This window comes from Panthera onca, chromosome D3 (assembly GCF_046562875.1).
Source record: "Panthera onca isolate mPanOnc1 chromosome D3, mPanOnc1 haplotype 2, whole genome shotgun sequence".
NCBI lineage: Eukaryota > Metazoa > Chordata > Mammalia > Carnivora > Felidae > Panthera > Panthera onca.
The window spans coordinates 66,291,352-66,306,378 of record NC_138350.1 but is presented as its reverse complement, the minus strand read 5'-3'; the positions used below and the strand labels follow the sequence as shown (position 1 = coordinate 66,306,378).

The window sequence follows — 15,027 nt, the reverse complement described above, 5'->3', positions numbered from 1 at the left end:
AAGTAAGTGATTGTTGTTTTCTAAGGTGTGAAGTTTTGGGGTGGTCTGTTTTACAGCCAGAGCTATGTGGTACACTGACCTTCTCAGTACCACAGTTGTAAACCCACCATGGAAAGTCCTGGTTTTCTATTTTCTTTCCTGTTTAGTGAACCACTCTGCACAAAGACTTGTCAGGAATAAGCAATGAGCACAACATGATGGCTTTCCTGCTGGTGCCCTGGAAGGGGCTGTCTAGTCCTTACAACCGGTCAAAGCAAAACCCCAGGTGATGTGGGTATTGGGGAGGGTAGGCGGTAAGATGTATAGAAGCAAAGTGAGAGGCCCTCTCTTACAGGAGGTATTTCTGCTATAATACGTATATTTTTAGGGAGGCAGGCTAATTTGAACCTATCTATAGCAACTGGCAAGTCATATATATTAGAGTCTTAGATCTTAAATGATCACTTGAACAGACACCTGCCTTGAACCAATATGTAACATGATTCCAAATTGCCTACAACGGACTGGGCCTTGGTACTGCAGCATTTAACCAAATACTGTGACACAGGCAAAAAGTTAACTTGATGGCAGAAAAACATCCTGTCCTCTTCCTGATGGGTGCATGACATACAGTTTGTCCAATGGATAATGAACAGAAATACCCCCATGAGGCTTCCCATCCTTACCCTTATAGGGTACACGACAGCTTCTTTGACTAACTGCTTGGCTGCATCGAGTCCAATAATGTCATTCCACTTTATGTTTGGACTATGGAGATAAATGTCCTGCAATGCACATTTGATCATTTTGTTAAAACTAGTGTTTTCCTCCACAGCTGTAATAAACACAGGAGCAGCAGAATACTTGACTTACAATAGGATGGAAAGGTGATAAAAACTTTTCATGTTAGATATACGTATATATACATATTGTAATTATGGGCTAGCTCACTAAATGGATGCCATGAACATATTCAGTGATTTTTCCCTGAAGAAGATATTGGCGATACAATATGGTACTTTTAAGAGGGAAAAAAAAATCTCCTAACGATGGACTATACCTGTCTTCAGTTAATAGCAAACCGTGCTGATTTACGGCTGTAATCAAAGAGGCTACAGAATATGCCTTCAAATTACATTGGCTTTTACTGCAAAACATAGTTCCTAGACAGTGCCTGGCTCCCCTTGCTCCTTGATCTCTCAAACGCTTTCTTAATTTGTGGCCTAAGAGAGATCATGCTCCTCTGAAACCAATTTCTCTTTTTCCCTAGTGATCACCCCTACTTTCCATCAGGAGCAATTGCTCCTACAAAATTCAAGGAAGCCAACAACCAGGCAAAAGTGCGGTTTGCCCTCTCCTTGTGGAGCCCTGTAGCAACCATCTGGGGCAATCAATTAAGGCCGGTTTTACTGATAATTCATTTAAAGTTTCCAAACGTCAATTTCACACGCCACCTCGGAACACTCAGGGCCTTTCTCAGTAGGAGCTCTTTCAGGCAAACTGAGTAACTAGTGCATTACATCAAAAAAAGAAAAAGCTCCCTCTTTCAAGTCATTCTGAGTGACTACAGAACAATCTGGAAACTAGTTTTATGTGTATTTAATTTTTAAATAAACAATGCATGCACATGGTTCAAAAACACACGTTTTCAATGCTGGTGACATGTTTTGCCCCCACCCCTGTTGCCTGTCTCCCCATATCCCTCTGCCACGGGTGACAACTTTTATTAGAGAAACTATTCATTCAAGTGATTTTAGGCGTGATCCATTCCTGGACGGGATGGCAGAGAAAGCACATCTATCTTCCAAAATCTTGGGAGAACCCTCCCTGTCTTTAGACAGTGTATCTGCCTGCTAGCCCACCAGCCACTCACATTCTTACTACCACACTTTCTTAGAAGAAGCTTGGCACACAGTGGGGATTGATCTACCCTGGAATTCAAAGCAGCCATAGATAAAAGCAGTATTCCTTGCCCTCTTCTAGAGCTGACAGTGAGTTCCACATAGCAGTATTTAATTTCCCAATGGGAAGTTCCTCCTCATAGCCGCAAAACTTATCAGTCAGAACTCAACAGGGCTGCCTCATGAGGTGGTGAGCTCCCCAACACTGTAAGCATTCAAGCAGGGACTGAACGACTACTTCCCGGGGCACTGTAGGAAAGATGCCAGGTGGAATCATTTCAGGCCACGTCTCCTCTACACGTCCGTTATCATTAGTTATGGTATCCTTTTGCGGAAACAGTAACAAGAAGGATATTTTTCTCTGCTCTCTTGTGCATCCGAATTACCACAGCCTGGCTCAATCCTCATCCTCTCTCACTGGCAATAACTTGAGAGCTGGTCTCCTTATCTCTATTGCTTTGATCTCCATCCACCACACTGTCATCAGGACATCTGAGTAGCCCATTCTCCCGATGGACACCTTTCAAAGATTCCGCATGTCCTCCAGACAACTTCCAATTCCGGGCTAGTGCTCACCATGCCCCTAGCTCAGGAACTCTGGCCTCTGTCTGCAACCCCATTCCCCACCACTCCTTGGGGCTCATTCAGCTCAAAGCAGTACGATTTCACGGTGTGTTTGGTCCAGAACCCTCCACCCTCCCTCTTCTACTTTTTCACGTGCCTATTTCTTATGTATCTTCTTCCCTAGTGCTTTCCCCACCCTTTGGCACAAAATACCCCTCCTTTGGGTTCTCCAAGTGCACCTTACCCATGGGATGAGAGACTCTTCCAGGCAAGGACTGTGTCCGATTTGTTCATCTTTGTGTTTCCAGCCCCCACCGCATGCTTGACACCTAATAGGTGCGGTAACAGCTGCGGAACTGAACAGCCAGAGCTGGGGAACCCTTAATTACTGCAGAATAGCTGTGCATTTTTTGGAACATATTAAACATCTCTCCGAGTCTGCCTAGGTTGCAGTCTTTCATTAAATATGAGATCGCTGGATATCAGATAAATAGCCTATAACTCAGGAATCTATTCTTTCCCAAGGAACTTGCCCAAAGTCACACAGCTAGAAAAAGAAGGATGTAGAAATCAAATCCAGGTCAACTGATTCCAGAGCCGGTATCGTTAACCATGAGACTCCACTGCCTTTAAATTCTGAAGGGCAAGCTTGAAATTCAGTAGTCTGGATGATAAGCTCTTTCCTGCTAATCTTGTTTTTCATGGAAATTTCCAATTATGAAATCATCAGACTCCCAATATCTCTGTTTCTAGACTTTGACTGTTTAAACAAGACACAGACATGCTCTTTCCTTCTCTAAGAGGCTTTCTCTCCTTAACTGTTGGCTCTGCTCTAAAACCTTTCACCTGTCCCTTGCCTTCCAAGTCTGTTTCCCTTTTGGTTTTCTTGGCCTCTGTAGTGAGATGGTGGGCTCTTTGTATTGTAATTTTATGATTCTATAATTTATTTATCATGCATTATTGTGCCTCTAAACAATATGAGTGCCTTTGCAAGTGGGGGCACTTTATAAATAAATGATCATATTTATTGTTATTAATAAAAGAAGCAGCCCACAATGCTCCAGGAGCCCCGATCCGCCTCCGTAAATTTGTGAATTGAATATCAGATCTTACCCGGCTCACCACGGCTGCCAATTCTCGCATCTCACTATTCATGCCAATAAATGCACTCAGAGGTTTCAACAATCGTTCCTGATGATGGGAACAGAAAGTTTTACGTTACAATATTGTTCATAACTTAGAAAGCAAAACAGGATGCAGATCTCAGTGACATAAACGGTGGCAGATAGCTGTGACCTTTGAGTTGATCTCAAAATTTCTCTGGACTCAAAATTATATTTCTAAAGTTCGTCCTGATGTTGGTAGTTTGCAAGACGAATGTCACATCTTAGCCACTTACTGAGGGGTCTGGGTTACAGTCAAGGCTGTTCAAGCCAACTTCGCTGGTTGCTCCTTTGATGGCATCTGTGAGCAGCCCTCGGAAGTCAATGATTTGGCCCTGAAAGGGAGTAATGGTTATTTACACCATTAAAACATAAGAGAAGACAATCCTCAATAGCTCAGCTTCTGTAAATCAAGACACATTTATGTACTTTGGTATGTAGGACACACAAAGTGAAGCTTTGAAAAGAACCTGCACTGGGCCTCCTGGGTGGCTCAGTCACTTGAGTCCTGCTCAGGTCATGATCCTGGGGTCGTGGGACTGAGCCCTATGTCGGGCTCTGCACTAACCATGGAACCTCCTTAAGATTCTCTTTCTTTCTCTCTCTCTGCCCCTTTCTCTCTCTGCTTCCGCCCCCTCCCCTGCTCACATGTGCTCACTCTCTCTCTAAAATAAAAAATATTTTTTAATAAAATAAAAAGAACCCGCACTAATAATGAACAAGATGATTTCCTCAAGTTGGGCACTCTAGAAGAAAAAATAAGTTGAAATAAATTCCTTAGAATGAAGTGGGTTTGAATAAAAGTTCACAAGCATTTTTCAGTTCCTGACGCCATGCCATATGCTTCCTTACAGGTCTGGCTCCCCTATATTGTCTCATCCTTTGCGACATTTCACACACAGGAAGAACTCATCATCAGGAGAGTGATGATAGTTCCCATTAACCACCATGTACATTCTCCACTCAGTAGAGTCCCAGCTAACAAGTGACTTAAGGCCAGGTTTAAACCCAGATATCTGCCTCCCGTACTCCTCCCAATGCTACCTCATCTCCCCTGCAGGCAGAAGGAGAAAGGAAGGATGCATGCAAGAAAAAAAGTAATTAGCAGTAGCCAGCACTTACCGAGTGTATATTATGTGCTGGACACTATGCTAACATTCTCCACTCGTTATGATATCTTTCTAATTAAAAACATTTTTTAATGTTTATTCATTTTTGAGAGAGACAGAGACAGAGTGTGAGCAGGGGAGGGGCAGAGAAAGAGGGAGACACAGAATCCGTATCAGGCTTCAGGCTCCAGGCTCCAAGCTGTCAGCACAGACCCCGACATGGGGCTGGAACTCATAAGCCGCAAGATCATGACCTCAGCTGAAGTTGGCACTTAACCTACTGAGCCACCCAGGCGCCCCTTTTTAAAATTTTTTTAATGTTTATTTATTTTTGAGAGAGAGGGAGAGAGAGAGAGAGAGAGAACCCATATACTTGAGGACCTTAAAAGGAGCCGGTTCAAGCCAATGAGAGCTCCCTTAATTTCCAGGGAGATGCTTCCAGCCTCCCCTCCAAACACACACACAGTCAGAGTTTAGTTCGCCCCAGAAGAGCCAGCCAGGGGTAAGTCTGAAGTCCTGTAGTTTGAGAACTTGCTTGAAGAAAGATGACTCTTAAAAAGACACCCAACCCCAGAAGTTACAATCAAGAGAAACCTGCTGGGTGTTGATACTGCTTCACCTTTCCAAAGGACAGGTTTTAACCTACCTTTTGCCTACAGCCACCCAATCTGGGTCTTCTCTGTTTGAGAAACGGTTATTTCTGAATCAAGAAATGAGGTTCATTATGAAAGGGGTAGAAATATTTAGTATGGATAAGACCCACCCTATTTCAACTGAGGTTTCATGGTTCACATGGAATGACATGTAAGCCTAGAGCCACATCTCCATGGAGAAAAAGTGCCATCGCTCATCAGTTACCACCAATGGGGGAAGAAAGAATGGGTAGGCCATCATAACCCCTTCAATAATACAGAACACCCATGCTGATCATTTCAGTCATGGGATTTTTAAGCTGAAAGTGACGTTGGAAGCCATCTCTTCCAAACTCCTGAGTTTACAAATAGGGAGACTGAGCTTCTTCGAGGTGGGGCACATCCTTCAAGACCAGACTGGAACACCAGGGCTGTAATCCTCATCCAGTGCTCCTCTCAGTTCACCGCACCGTCACCTATTAGCTTTCCTCTTTGACAAAAATAGCCTTTTTTACTTTCATTTTTACAAAGAAAAGGGATGCCCCCTTTTGGTTCTAGGTTCACGAATGCCACTTACTTTTTGTGGGCGGACGTTTTCTTCTCCACTGCCTTTGGGGATTCCTGATATACTCAAGCCAAAGTCAGCGCCCTCCATGGGAGTATTATTGACAGGCTCCTGGGGAAAGAGGAAGACAGCAAGAAGCCAGCTGGGGAAGCAAGTTCCACGTGCTGGTGGAAAATGCCTATTCCGGCATCCAGAATCACACACTGGGTATCAGTTCAGTAAACGGGAACCTCATGTGTCATTCGGCCACTTCTGTGCAGACCCAACAAGATGAATTCACTGTCTGCCTGTGCCATACGGGAAGAGCTGTCACCAGAAGCTACAGGCTTTGAGCAGCTTTTCTGGTGGAGGAAACCGTTGTGCCTCAACCCATCCCCGTTCACACTGGCTTGCCTGTTCTCCTATAATGAGGTATCTGAGGCCAGGGGTGGCCGAGTTTGGAGGTGGAGCTGAGTCAACAGTCAACTGCTTCCTGCGGATTCCCCTGCACCACCTTCGGCTCCCTTCCACCTGAGCCAGACTGCAATGGCCAGAAGTGTACAACCTCCTCGAGAGTGAGAGGTTCCTTCTGACAATTGAGTTTCACGAGGACTCCTTTCTCCCCTGCCAGGGATCTCTGACCCTCTTTCTTCCCATTCTTTTTCACTATTTCCATTAGTTCTCTTTCCTCTGAAACCTGGTATGTTTGTTCTGACCCAAGAGGTTGGAGGTATGAATCCCCTGAGTTAGAAGCCATTGATTTCCCCCGCCTGCTGGGCTCTGTCCTCTTGCTGACCACCCTGTCCCCAAGATTGTTTTGCGGGGAGGTCTGGAGTGAAGACCAACCATTTGTGTTTTGGAGAAACCCAGCCATTCCTGAGGCCGTCCTTGACTTAGTCTTAAGAGTCCAGGAAAGTGCTTTGGGACAGGAAAGATGTGCCACCTATAATTACCTCAAATGGGATGATTGAGCTCTGTAGCAACCAGCCCCCTGCTCTGACTGGACCCAGGGCTTACCCCTCGAGGACCGTTTCCCAGTACTCCAACCAGGGGGAAGGCTGGCGGAAGGAAGGAGACTTTCCACTCGAATTAAGAAACATTAGGAAGGCTAGAGATTTGCTTGTGGTTTTAATTCAGTATACTGGAAGAAAATCTACAATGTAACAAAATCACACAAAAATGAATAAATGTGACTCTTTTCTCAGGGCTATTTCTCAGCCACCTGCAGTTTTACCAATACCAGCAAAGCCATCCAGACCTGTTTAGGATGCTCCTTATGGACGGATTTGGCATCCCCTGGCTTCCCCACCGTGATTCTGGACCGCGGCCTCTGCTGACTGATCTTGGGAAGATTTTGACAACTGTCGCTCATCACCCTAGGGGAGGGAACAAAGACCCTGGAGGAAATTATTCAAACCATTTAATTTGAGGTAACTAAACAACCTGTGTAGCCGACTTAAAAAGAGTTCTACAAAGATGTGCAGATGTGGCACCATTGGGCCCTTCCATTTGCACTGTCCTGACACCCTGGCCGTCCTGGCTCTGACTTGCTCCACTCTACCCCTTGGGTTCCTCCAAGAGCAAGCTAGAGGGTCCACCTCCTCCTGGAGGCCCCCAACCCCCTCTTCATTTTCCCTTCAAGCCACCTGGCTCCAGCTCTTCTGCAGATAGCTCTGTATTCCTAAGAACACATGACTTTTGCAAGCATTTTCCAACGTTTCTTCCCACCTTCCTTAAAGAACAGTATGCAGCCCAGGGGTCACGTTGTGGGGAGGAAGGAGGAAGCCTAGGGATTTGCCTGTAGTTTTGATCCAGTGTGCTGGGTGTACTTAAAATAGTTCTCATCAGGCTGCATAAAGCCAACATGGAAAGGTGCTCACTTCGGCAGCCCGTATACTGAAACATCGAAGGGGCTTGTGCAAGGGAAGCAACCCTTACCTCATCTCTGTTGTCACAGATCTTCATATTTGCCAAACAGATTTTCACCAAATATTGTTCACTTAAGGCAAAACATATTGATGGGTCTGGACGCCAGACAGTGGCTACCTCTCTTGGAGATGGGATGCATTGATTGGGAAGAGAGACTGCTGGGGGGCTGGGGTGGTGGCGCTTACGAGAGTATATGGACATTTGACTGTATATGTGTCATATGCATCAATATAATAAAGTTGTTCGCTAGGTCCTTGGAACGAGAAATTCAGTTTTGGAAAATTAGTAGATAGGAGATGACATCAGAGAGAGGCAGGACTGCTCAGGGGGCAGACCGTGAAGTCCCACATCTGAACTTGTTTGGGTTTTCTCCATTCCTTTGTCCTTACGTGTAAGATGTGTTTGCAGGAGTTTTGCTGGAAGTATTTCTCCCCTGTCCTAAGGGGTCTCAGAGAGCACCTATTTCTCCATTTCTTTTTGGGAAAGGAGGAGTTGTATCTAATATAAACACCTAGCCAGCAAAAGACCACCCATGCCAATAATAACGCCAGCGTCCACACACGATGACCCCGGTGTTGGCCCACTGGGGTGGGTATCATAAGAGGTGGACAGCTGACAGTTTCTCGGAACATTGTTTTTCATCTGTAAACTAGGAATACAAACGTCTGTCCCTCAGGCCTTTCGCTGGCACAAAAATGAAGTGTCTATGAAATGAATACCAAACATGTTACAAGTGCAAACCCTTATGAATAGCACTGATTTAAATGCAATGAGGTCATATATATACATATGTAGTGAAGCTTGCCTAACGTCATTGCAGGGCAGACAGGGAACAGGGAATCTGTTTTCCTGCTTTTATTTCCCTTTGGAGGCAAGTGGTTCACAGATCTGCTTCAACACAATCAGAGACAAGTTCCTAATGTGCAAAGCAATGTGATTCATTCCCAGTCAGCTCTAATGATTGTAAAATTCATCCTAATATGGGACCAAATCCACCCCGCTATAATTTTAGGTGCCCCTCCTGAGTATGCCCTGTGGAATTCTACAAAGAAGGCTCAGTCCCTCTTTAGAGGGTGAAGACTGGTGCCGTCTTGTTCTAGGGGCACCGCCTCCCCATGGGTTCCAGTCTTCAAGCTAACCCTCTCCAGTTGCCCCAATCATTCCTAAGGTTACCTGGCTCCCAGATTCATCCTCATCCTGGTCACCTTTCCTTTGTCCACAGTCTTCTGACCACAACAGAGTCACCTCCTATTTTGGGGACACTGTGTTTCTATCTGTGAGGCCCGAGACCACATTAGCAGTCACATCACACTGTTGTGATCACCCTCACACCTTATCTGTTGTGAACTCAGATTTCTAGGTCCCTGATTTTGTAATGAGGGAGCTATTTGTCATTAGTCTTTGGTTGGAGCTTACACCTCATTTCATTAAATTTCATCGTGTTATTTTGGGCCCATCTTCCAAATTGTCCAGATTTTTTGGCATCCTAATTCTGTTATCCATCACATTAAATAAACTTTCCTCCACTGAGTTATCTGCAAATCTGTAAACTGGGAGCTTGCTCTCTGGTGTGAAATGCAAGCATTAGGAAAAGGCACTTTCATTTGTTAATAGCCAGTCTCATGACACAACCTTTCATTTCAATAGCTGTCTTCAATTACAAAATTGTAAACAAACAGCATTCATTACTTTCCTAATTATCCTTCCTGACTCCAGCCATTTGCTGTCTGACCTTTACGCCTGCCACGTACAAACGTTTACTCAGAGACGAGCTGAGGACACCCAAGCTGTCAAGCTGCCTCCCTGAAGAGAAGCAGAGTGCTCGAAAGACATTCACTTCTGGAATGTTCTCCTAGGTAAGGAATGCTGAGGAAGTTCCAGGCATGAATACGTGGCTGAAACATAATCAGAACCCAAATGCATGCCAAAGCTGGCTTCTTTAAATGCTCCTCGCTTTTTTGGTTCAAAAGTAGTTATCATTTGTTGTCAGAGTCTGACTAGCTTTATGGAAACTGTAAATAAATGGATAATGCTTTGGTCAAAACGATAAAATTGTTCCTAAAGAATAGTACAAAACAAAGTTAGCCTCAGGCAGAGCATTATTGAGAGTATTATCATGAGGCATGCATGGGTGCTTGCTACGTGTGGGGACCTCACTGTGTGTCAGAAACTTGCTCCAAGCTTGTGAGGAGCAGAGCCAGGAATTGAACCTGGGTCTTGCAATCTCTGAGGTCCGTACTCTTCATAGCACATAGCCTTCAAAGAGCACTAGTGAATGCAATTATCTGTGGTAAAACCAGGAGAACCCATAGATGTTGGCTCATGTCTTGGACGTCTGTAACGTGTGGGGAACCCATTGCTGGGCCCACTAAGGTCACATGATCACAATCTGCAATTGCTGGTAGACAGATAGGGAACCGAGCTGGAGAATCTTCTGGAAAGGGATCCCACAAACTCTTAGAGTTGGGTTGGTCAAGAGGAATTACCATTCACTTTACCTTCTGGTCTTCCCTCCACTTCTTTGTGGTAAATTATTTTCCGCTGTAGCAAAACAAATATTGGAGGAAAAGGAATGAATTTAATTCTTAAGAGAAAGTGATTTTTCAGATATGTTTGCCCTTTTACATTGTTCTCAAAATTTGTGCTATAACCTTGTGGGGTCCCGGAGCTCTAAGCTATTCTCATATAGAAAGAAGTGAAACTACCAGCAGAAGGAAAGAAACCCATGTTTCCCAAGCATTTCTGCATGGAGAAAGACCCCAGAGCCCTTAGATATTAATTGAGTTGGAGACCATGAACCTGGTGGCAACTTCAGTGTGGGCCAACTTTACGGTTACCATTACATTAAGTTTTCATGAACCTGACACCATTTTGCTGTGGTCCATGGGACACCAGGATGATTGCATGAACACTTACCAGTCGTACTCGGCCAGTTTACCTTAAAATAAAGACATTGTGTCTAATATCCCAGGAGAATATGGTTCCAGACTAAATCAGAACCAGCAATCTAGAAATTGGATCATGTCAATAATAGTCCTGGTGGCCCAGGAGTCAGTGCTTCTCTGCCCAAACCCAGACCCAGCAACCAGCCAAGGACAGGGAGCTCTGAACTCTGCCCTGGAAAGGAGCTCAGATAAATATCCCTTCCAGCTCAGAGATGCGCCCCCGGCTATTTTTAATTGACATTCCTCTTGGTTTCCTGGTCCCCACATGAAATGTTAAAGTCTGTGGCTTAACAAGTGCCTTGTAAACAGGACAATGATCTCCCTTGGTTTATAATTACTTCCCCCACTTACAGACTTCCAAGTCAATGTTACTACAAAACATAGGGCCCTCGCTTTAGATCTTTCCTCCAGCCAGCCTCCTTGACTGCTAACCTATACTGGGTCTTTGCATTCTATTGATCATTATCTGGATTGATGGCTTTCAAAAGCATTTCATTATCTATACATGAGCTATTAGCTTCACCAATACTCATTTTCATGTTATTTTCAAGATAGATAATAGGTCTTCCTAACAACAACAACAAAAAGTCTTCTGTCTTTTATCCTCTTCCAACAGCTCTTTCCATTTTTAAAGAAATGAAAGTAACGTTGGTCTTCTAAAAAGCACCTGTGATGCACTGGGGTTTTGCTTTCATTGTCCTAAAACACACATACCTCAAACAAATGCCACCGTGACTAAAGGGACATCACTGCCTGACCGATCATGTTTCTATTTCTGTACAAGATCTGATGCAGGCTATACAATCTTTCTGGTCTATTCTTTCAGTTGGGGGGGGGGGGGGAGTAGCATCTATCTGAGAATAAAATGAGGAAGAAACACTAATCTTAAAGATGAGAAAAAACCTTATTTCTAGAAAATAGCCATGTACCTGTGTCTGATGCCTTTTTGACAATTTTGGGGTATTTCTGAAATTTTACAAAATAATAGCTCTCGTATTCCATCAAAATAGTTTCAAGGTCGATGTTGTCACAGACTTCAAAGCGTCGTAACCCCAGTTTAGTTTCTTGCTCCAAAGCATTGGCTGCATCGATATATCTGGCCATTTCACAGAAGAAAAAACAACAACAGAAATTAACTCTGGGTAAAAAGAATAAAGGCAAACAGGCATTACAAGTCCACAGAGACTCAATACAAATATTAAGCTTATATTAAGCAGTACATTCAATGACAATTACAATATACGAGGTTTGCCTATAGAAGGAGCCCACATATGTTAAGTATATCCAAGTACTGTTTTTCAAAGCAGTTGAAGCTACATACTTATTCTAATGATGCAATCGTTGTTCAAAACATTTTTGGAAGTGCTTAGAAGTCAAATAAGTAAATCGACTAAGAAAATGTCCTGTGTTTTCTCATTTCTAGCCAAAATTGAGTATTTGCCCAACTTGATTACCTCTTTATTCACCAGCATTAATTTTAGATAACATCTGGCAATTGTTAAACCCAAATTTAAGCCCAAGAGGCAAGATGTGCCATGATTGTGGCAACTGAAAAGCATAGGTCATGAGTTCTGAAGGAAATTCCAGAAATATGTTGATCAATATCATCAAGGAGATTGAGTATAAGAAGAAGTCATTGCTGGGTCATGTTATTTCTGGTCATTTTTCTTCAGTCACACATCTACACTACCCGGTGACTGTGGGTGGAAGCATGATCTTCACCGGGGTTCTTCACTGTCACTTTGAACCTGTTGTGGTCTCAACAATGCTCTGTCTCCCAATCCTCTGAAAGTGGAAAGACTTTCCACATTTTAATCTTAGTTCTCAACTTCTTATGAAACCAAAGACTCTCCTGGAAAATGGGCAAATATGCCCAAATCAGCATACAATTTCATCCAAGGACATTGGATTAAGAATTTCTGCCTCAGGATAGACTTCTTCCTGTTTGATTCAAATCTGGGAAGGTAGGAGAAAACTTTCTTTTATATTATGTTCTCTTCCCTTCACCAGATTCAGGTCAGTTGGAACACTGAACTTTCTTAAACAAGGTTGCCATGATTATTTCCAGTGACCTTGCTAAACTTTAAAGAAACTGTAAAACATCAATTGGCTGTAGTCAGTCAGCCTCTATACATTGATGGCTCATCAGGCTTCTATACTGTGTCTTAATCCCCATTTTACAGAGAGAAAAACTAACTCTTTCCTATAAATAATTTTTGTTTAGTATTAAGTAATACATGCTCATTTGAGAAAAAACTAGAAAATACAGGTAAGTCAAAAGAAAATTCCACTACCTTTGCCTATCTTTCCAAACATTTTTAATGACTAAATACATATATACTTACATACATACACTTGTAAAGCTCTATATATGTATATACACACCCATATATATGCATATATATATATATATGTATGTTATATATATTATTTGTGTGTGTGTGTGTGAGAAGATACACTATAGATTGCTTGTAGTCTTTACTCACATCACATTATATTGAACTCTTTCCAGGATCATGGGCTTTTGACTTACACAAAAATTATAAGAATAGATGATAGTAGGCCTCATAGATCCCAAACTAATTAATCGGGGAACAAAACTGCTTCTGTGTGTTGCTCCTACATTGTTGGAGCTTGAATGAAATCTGAATTTAATGAGGTTGGCTGGAGGAGCCACTAGAGGTTCTCAACCAACAGAGTGACAGGATGGGACGTCAGGAAGAGGAGTGAGCAGTAATGAGCATGACATAGTGGGAGAGATGGGGAGGCTGTTAACGGGTGCTCAGACCCAGAGAGCAGCGTGTGTAGTCCTCCAAGCAGCAGCTGTGATCCTCCACTGTCGGACCTCACTTGTTCTCCCACACACAGCCCAGCTCTGGTCTTTCTCCACTTATGCCTCTTCTTTCTCCGTGAGCCTGCCTGCGATGTCCTTGCGCATCATGTCTGTCTATCCATCTTCTCCACATCTTTCTAGACCAGCTCACCTTGCCATCTCTACAAAGCTTTTCTCTGGTTGTTTAATCCAATTCACTGTAACCTAGCCTCTTGATGAGGATAAATCCTTGGTCTTTTGTTAAAGACAGGTCTGCTTTTCCAACATTGATATGTCTTTTAAAAATACCTACAGTTTACTTTTCATCTTGACATACACTCCTAAGTGCCTTTACCAGCAGGTCTCAGGAAAATGGTCAATTTTACTAGAATTTTCATTGATTTGAGATGCAAGGGGCCATCTCGTGGCAGACAGGGGAAGTGCATGCTTTGTAAATACACAGTCGAAGGGATAAACTATGCTGACTTTTCTTTGTCTTTTGTTTTCGTGGTTCTCCTTTCTGAGATAGTTTCTTGGCACAGTTACCACTTAGGGCTGGATAATTCTGTTGTGGGATGCTGTCCTGTGCATTGAAGGATGTTTAGCAGCATCCCAGACATTGCCAAATGCTCCCCAAGAGGCAAAATCACCCCAGTTGAGAACTGCTGCTCTAACTTGAAAGTTCAAGCCCTAAGCCTGAAACCTGAATATTTTCTTCCTAGATGAAACCTGGAAAGAAAGGAAACTGGAAAGTAAATAGTGGATGAGCTCTCTTCCTCATAAAACCCAGCACATCTGCAACCTTCATTGTAAAGGCTTGCACGTTTCCAGATCGGGTAGGTGGCCAAACTCAGATGCTTCCAAATTTCCTCCCCTGCCAGTTATTGAATGGCATTGTCCAGAAAAGAAAGGGGGGCATAGGTCATCCAGTAAATGCAATACCTTTATTTTGAGGGAAGGAGAATTGAGGAATAAGAGTGTGATCTCTGTGTATGTAGCCTGCTGTAGGGCCCTGGGAATCTGATTTGATAGGCCTGAAACCTGAATGGGAAAGGGAACGTATCTCATGACTGGGTAGCTTTGTTAGAGTTTTCAAAATGCATAATGGAACTATATGTGTCAATGAGGCCATAAAATTATGAATCTAGGTTGCTGATGGTGGGGACAGGGACAGGCAGAGCACAGGGGATATTTAGGGGTGAAGCTATTCAATGTAATACTACAATGCTGGATGCATGACATTATGAATTTGTAAAAACTCATGGAACCATTCAACACAAGAGTAAACCCTGATGTGAACTATGGACATTAGCTAACAATAATATATCAAGATTGGGGGCACCTGGGCTGCTCAGTCCGTTGAGCATGAGACTCTTGGTTTCAACTCAGGTTACGATCCCAGGGTCATAGGGTCAAGCCCCGCCTTGGGCTCCACAATGAGTGTGGAGC

General features: G+C 43.4%; 1 protein-coding gene across 2 annotated transcripts in view; it reads right to left on the bottom strand.

Annotated features, from left to right (window-relative positions):
* The window catches only part of KATNAL2 (katanin catalytic subunit A1 like 2), a 67,762-nt gene that overhangs the window by 26,200 nt on the left and 26,535 nt on the right, over window positions 1-15,027 (bottom strand). For both annotated transcript variants that reach the window (XM_060613775.3, XM_060613776.3), the window contains 7 exons: window positions 11,696-11,862; window positions 10,320-10,362; window positions 7,151-7,268; window positions 5,926-6,024; window positions 3,844-3,942; window positions 3,558-3,635; window positions 666-764 (listed from right to left, as the gene is read on the bottom strand). In XM_060613775.3, coding sequence (XP_060469758.2) covers window positions 666-764; window positions 3,558-3,635; window positions 3,844-3,942; window positions 5,926-6,024; window positions 7,151-7,268; window positions 10,320-10,362; window positions 11,696-11,862 — 703 coding nt within the window. The remainder of the gene's footprint in view (window positions 1-665; window positions 765-3,557; window positions 3,636-3,843; window positions 3,943-5,925; window positions 6,025-7,150; window positions 7,269-10,319; window positions 10,363-11,695; window positions 11,863-15,027) is intronic.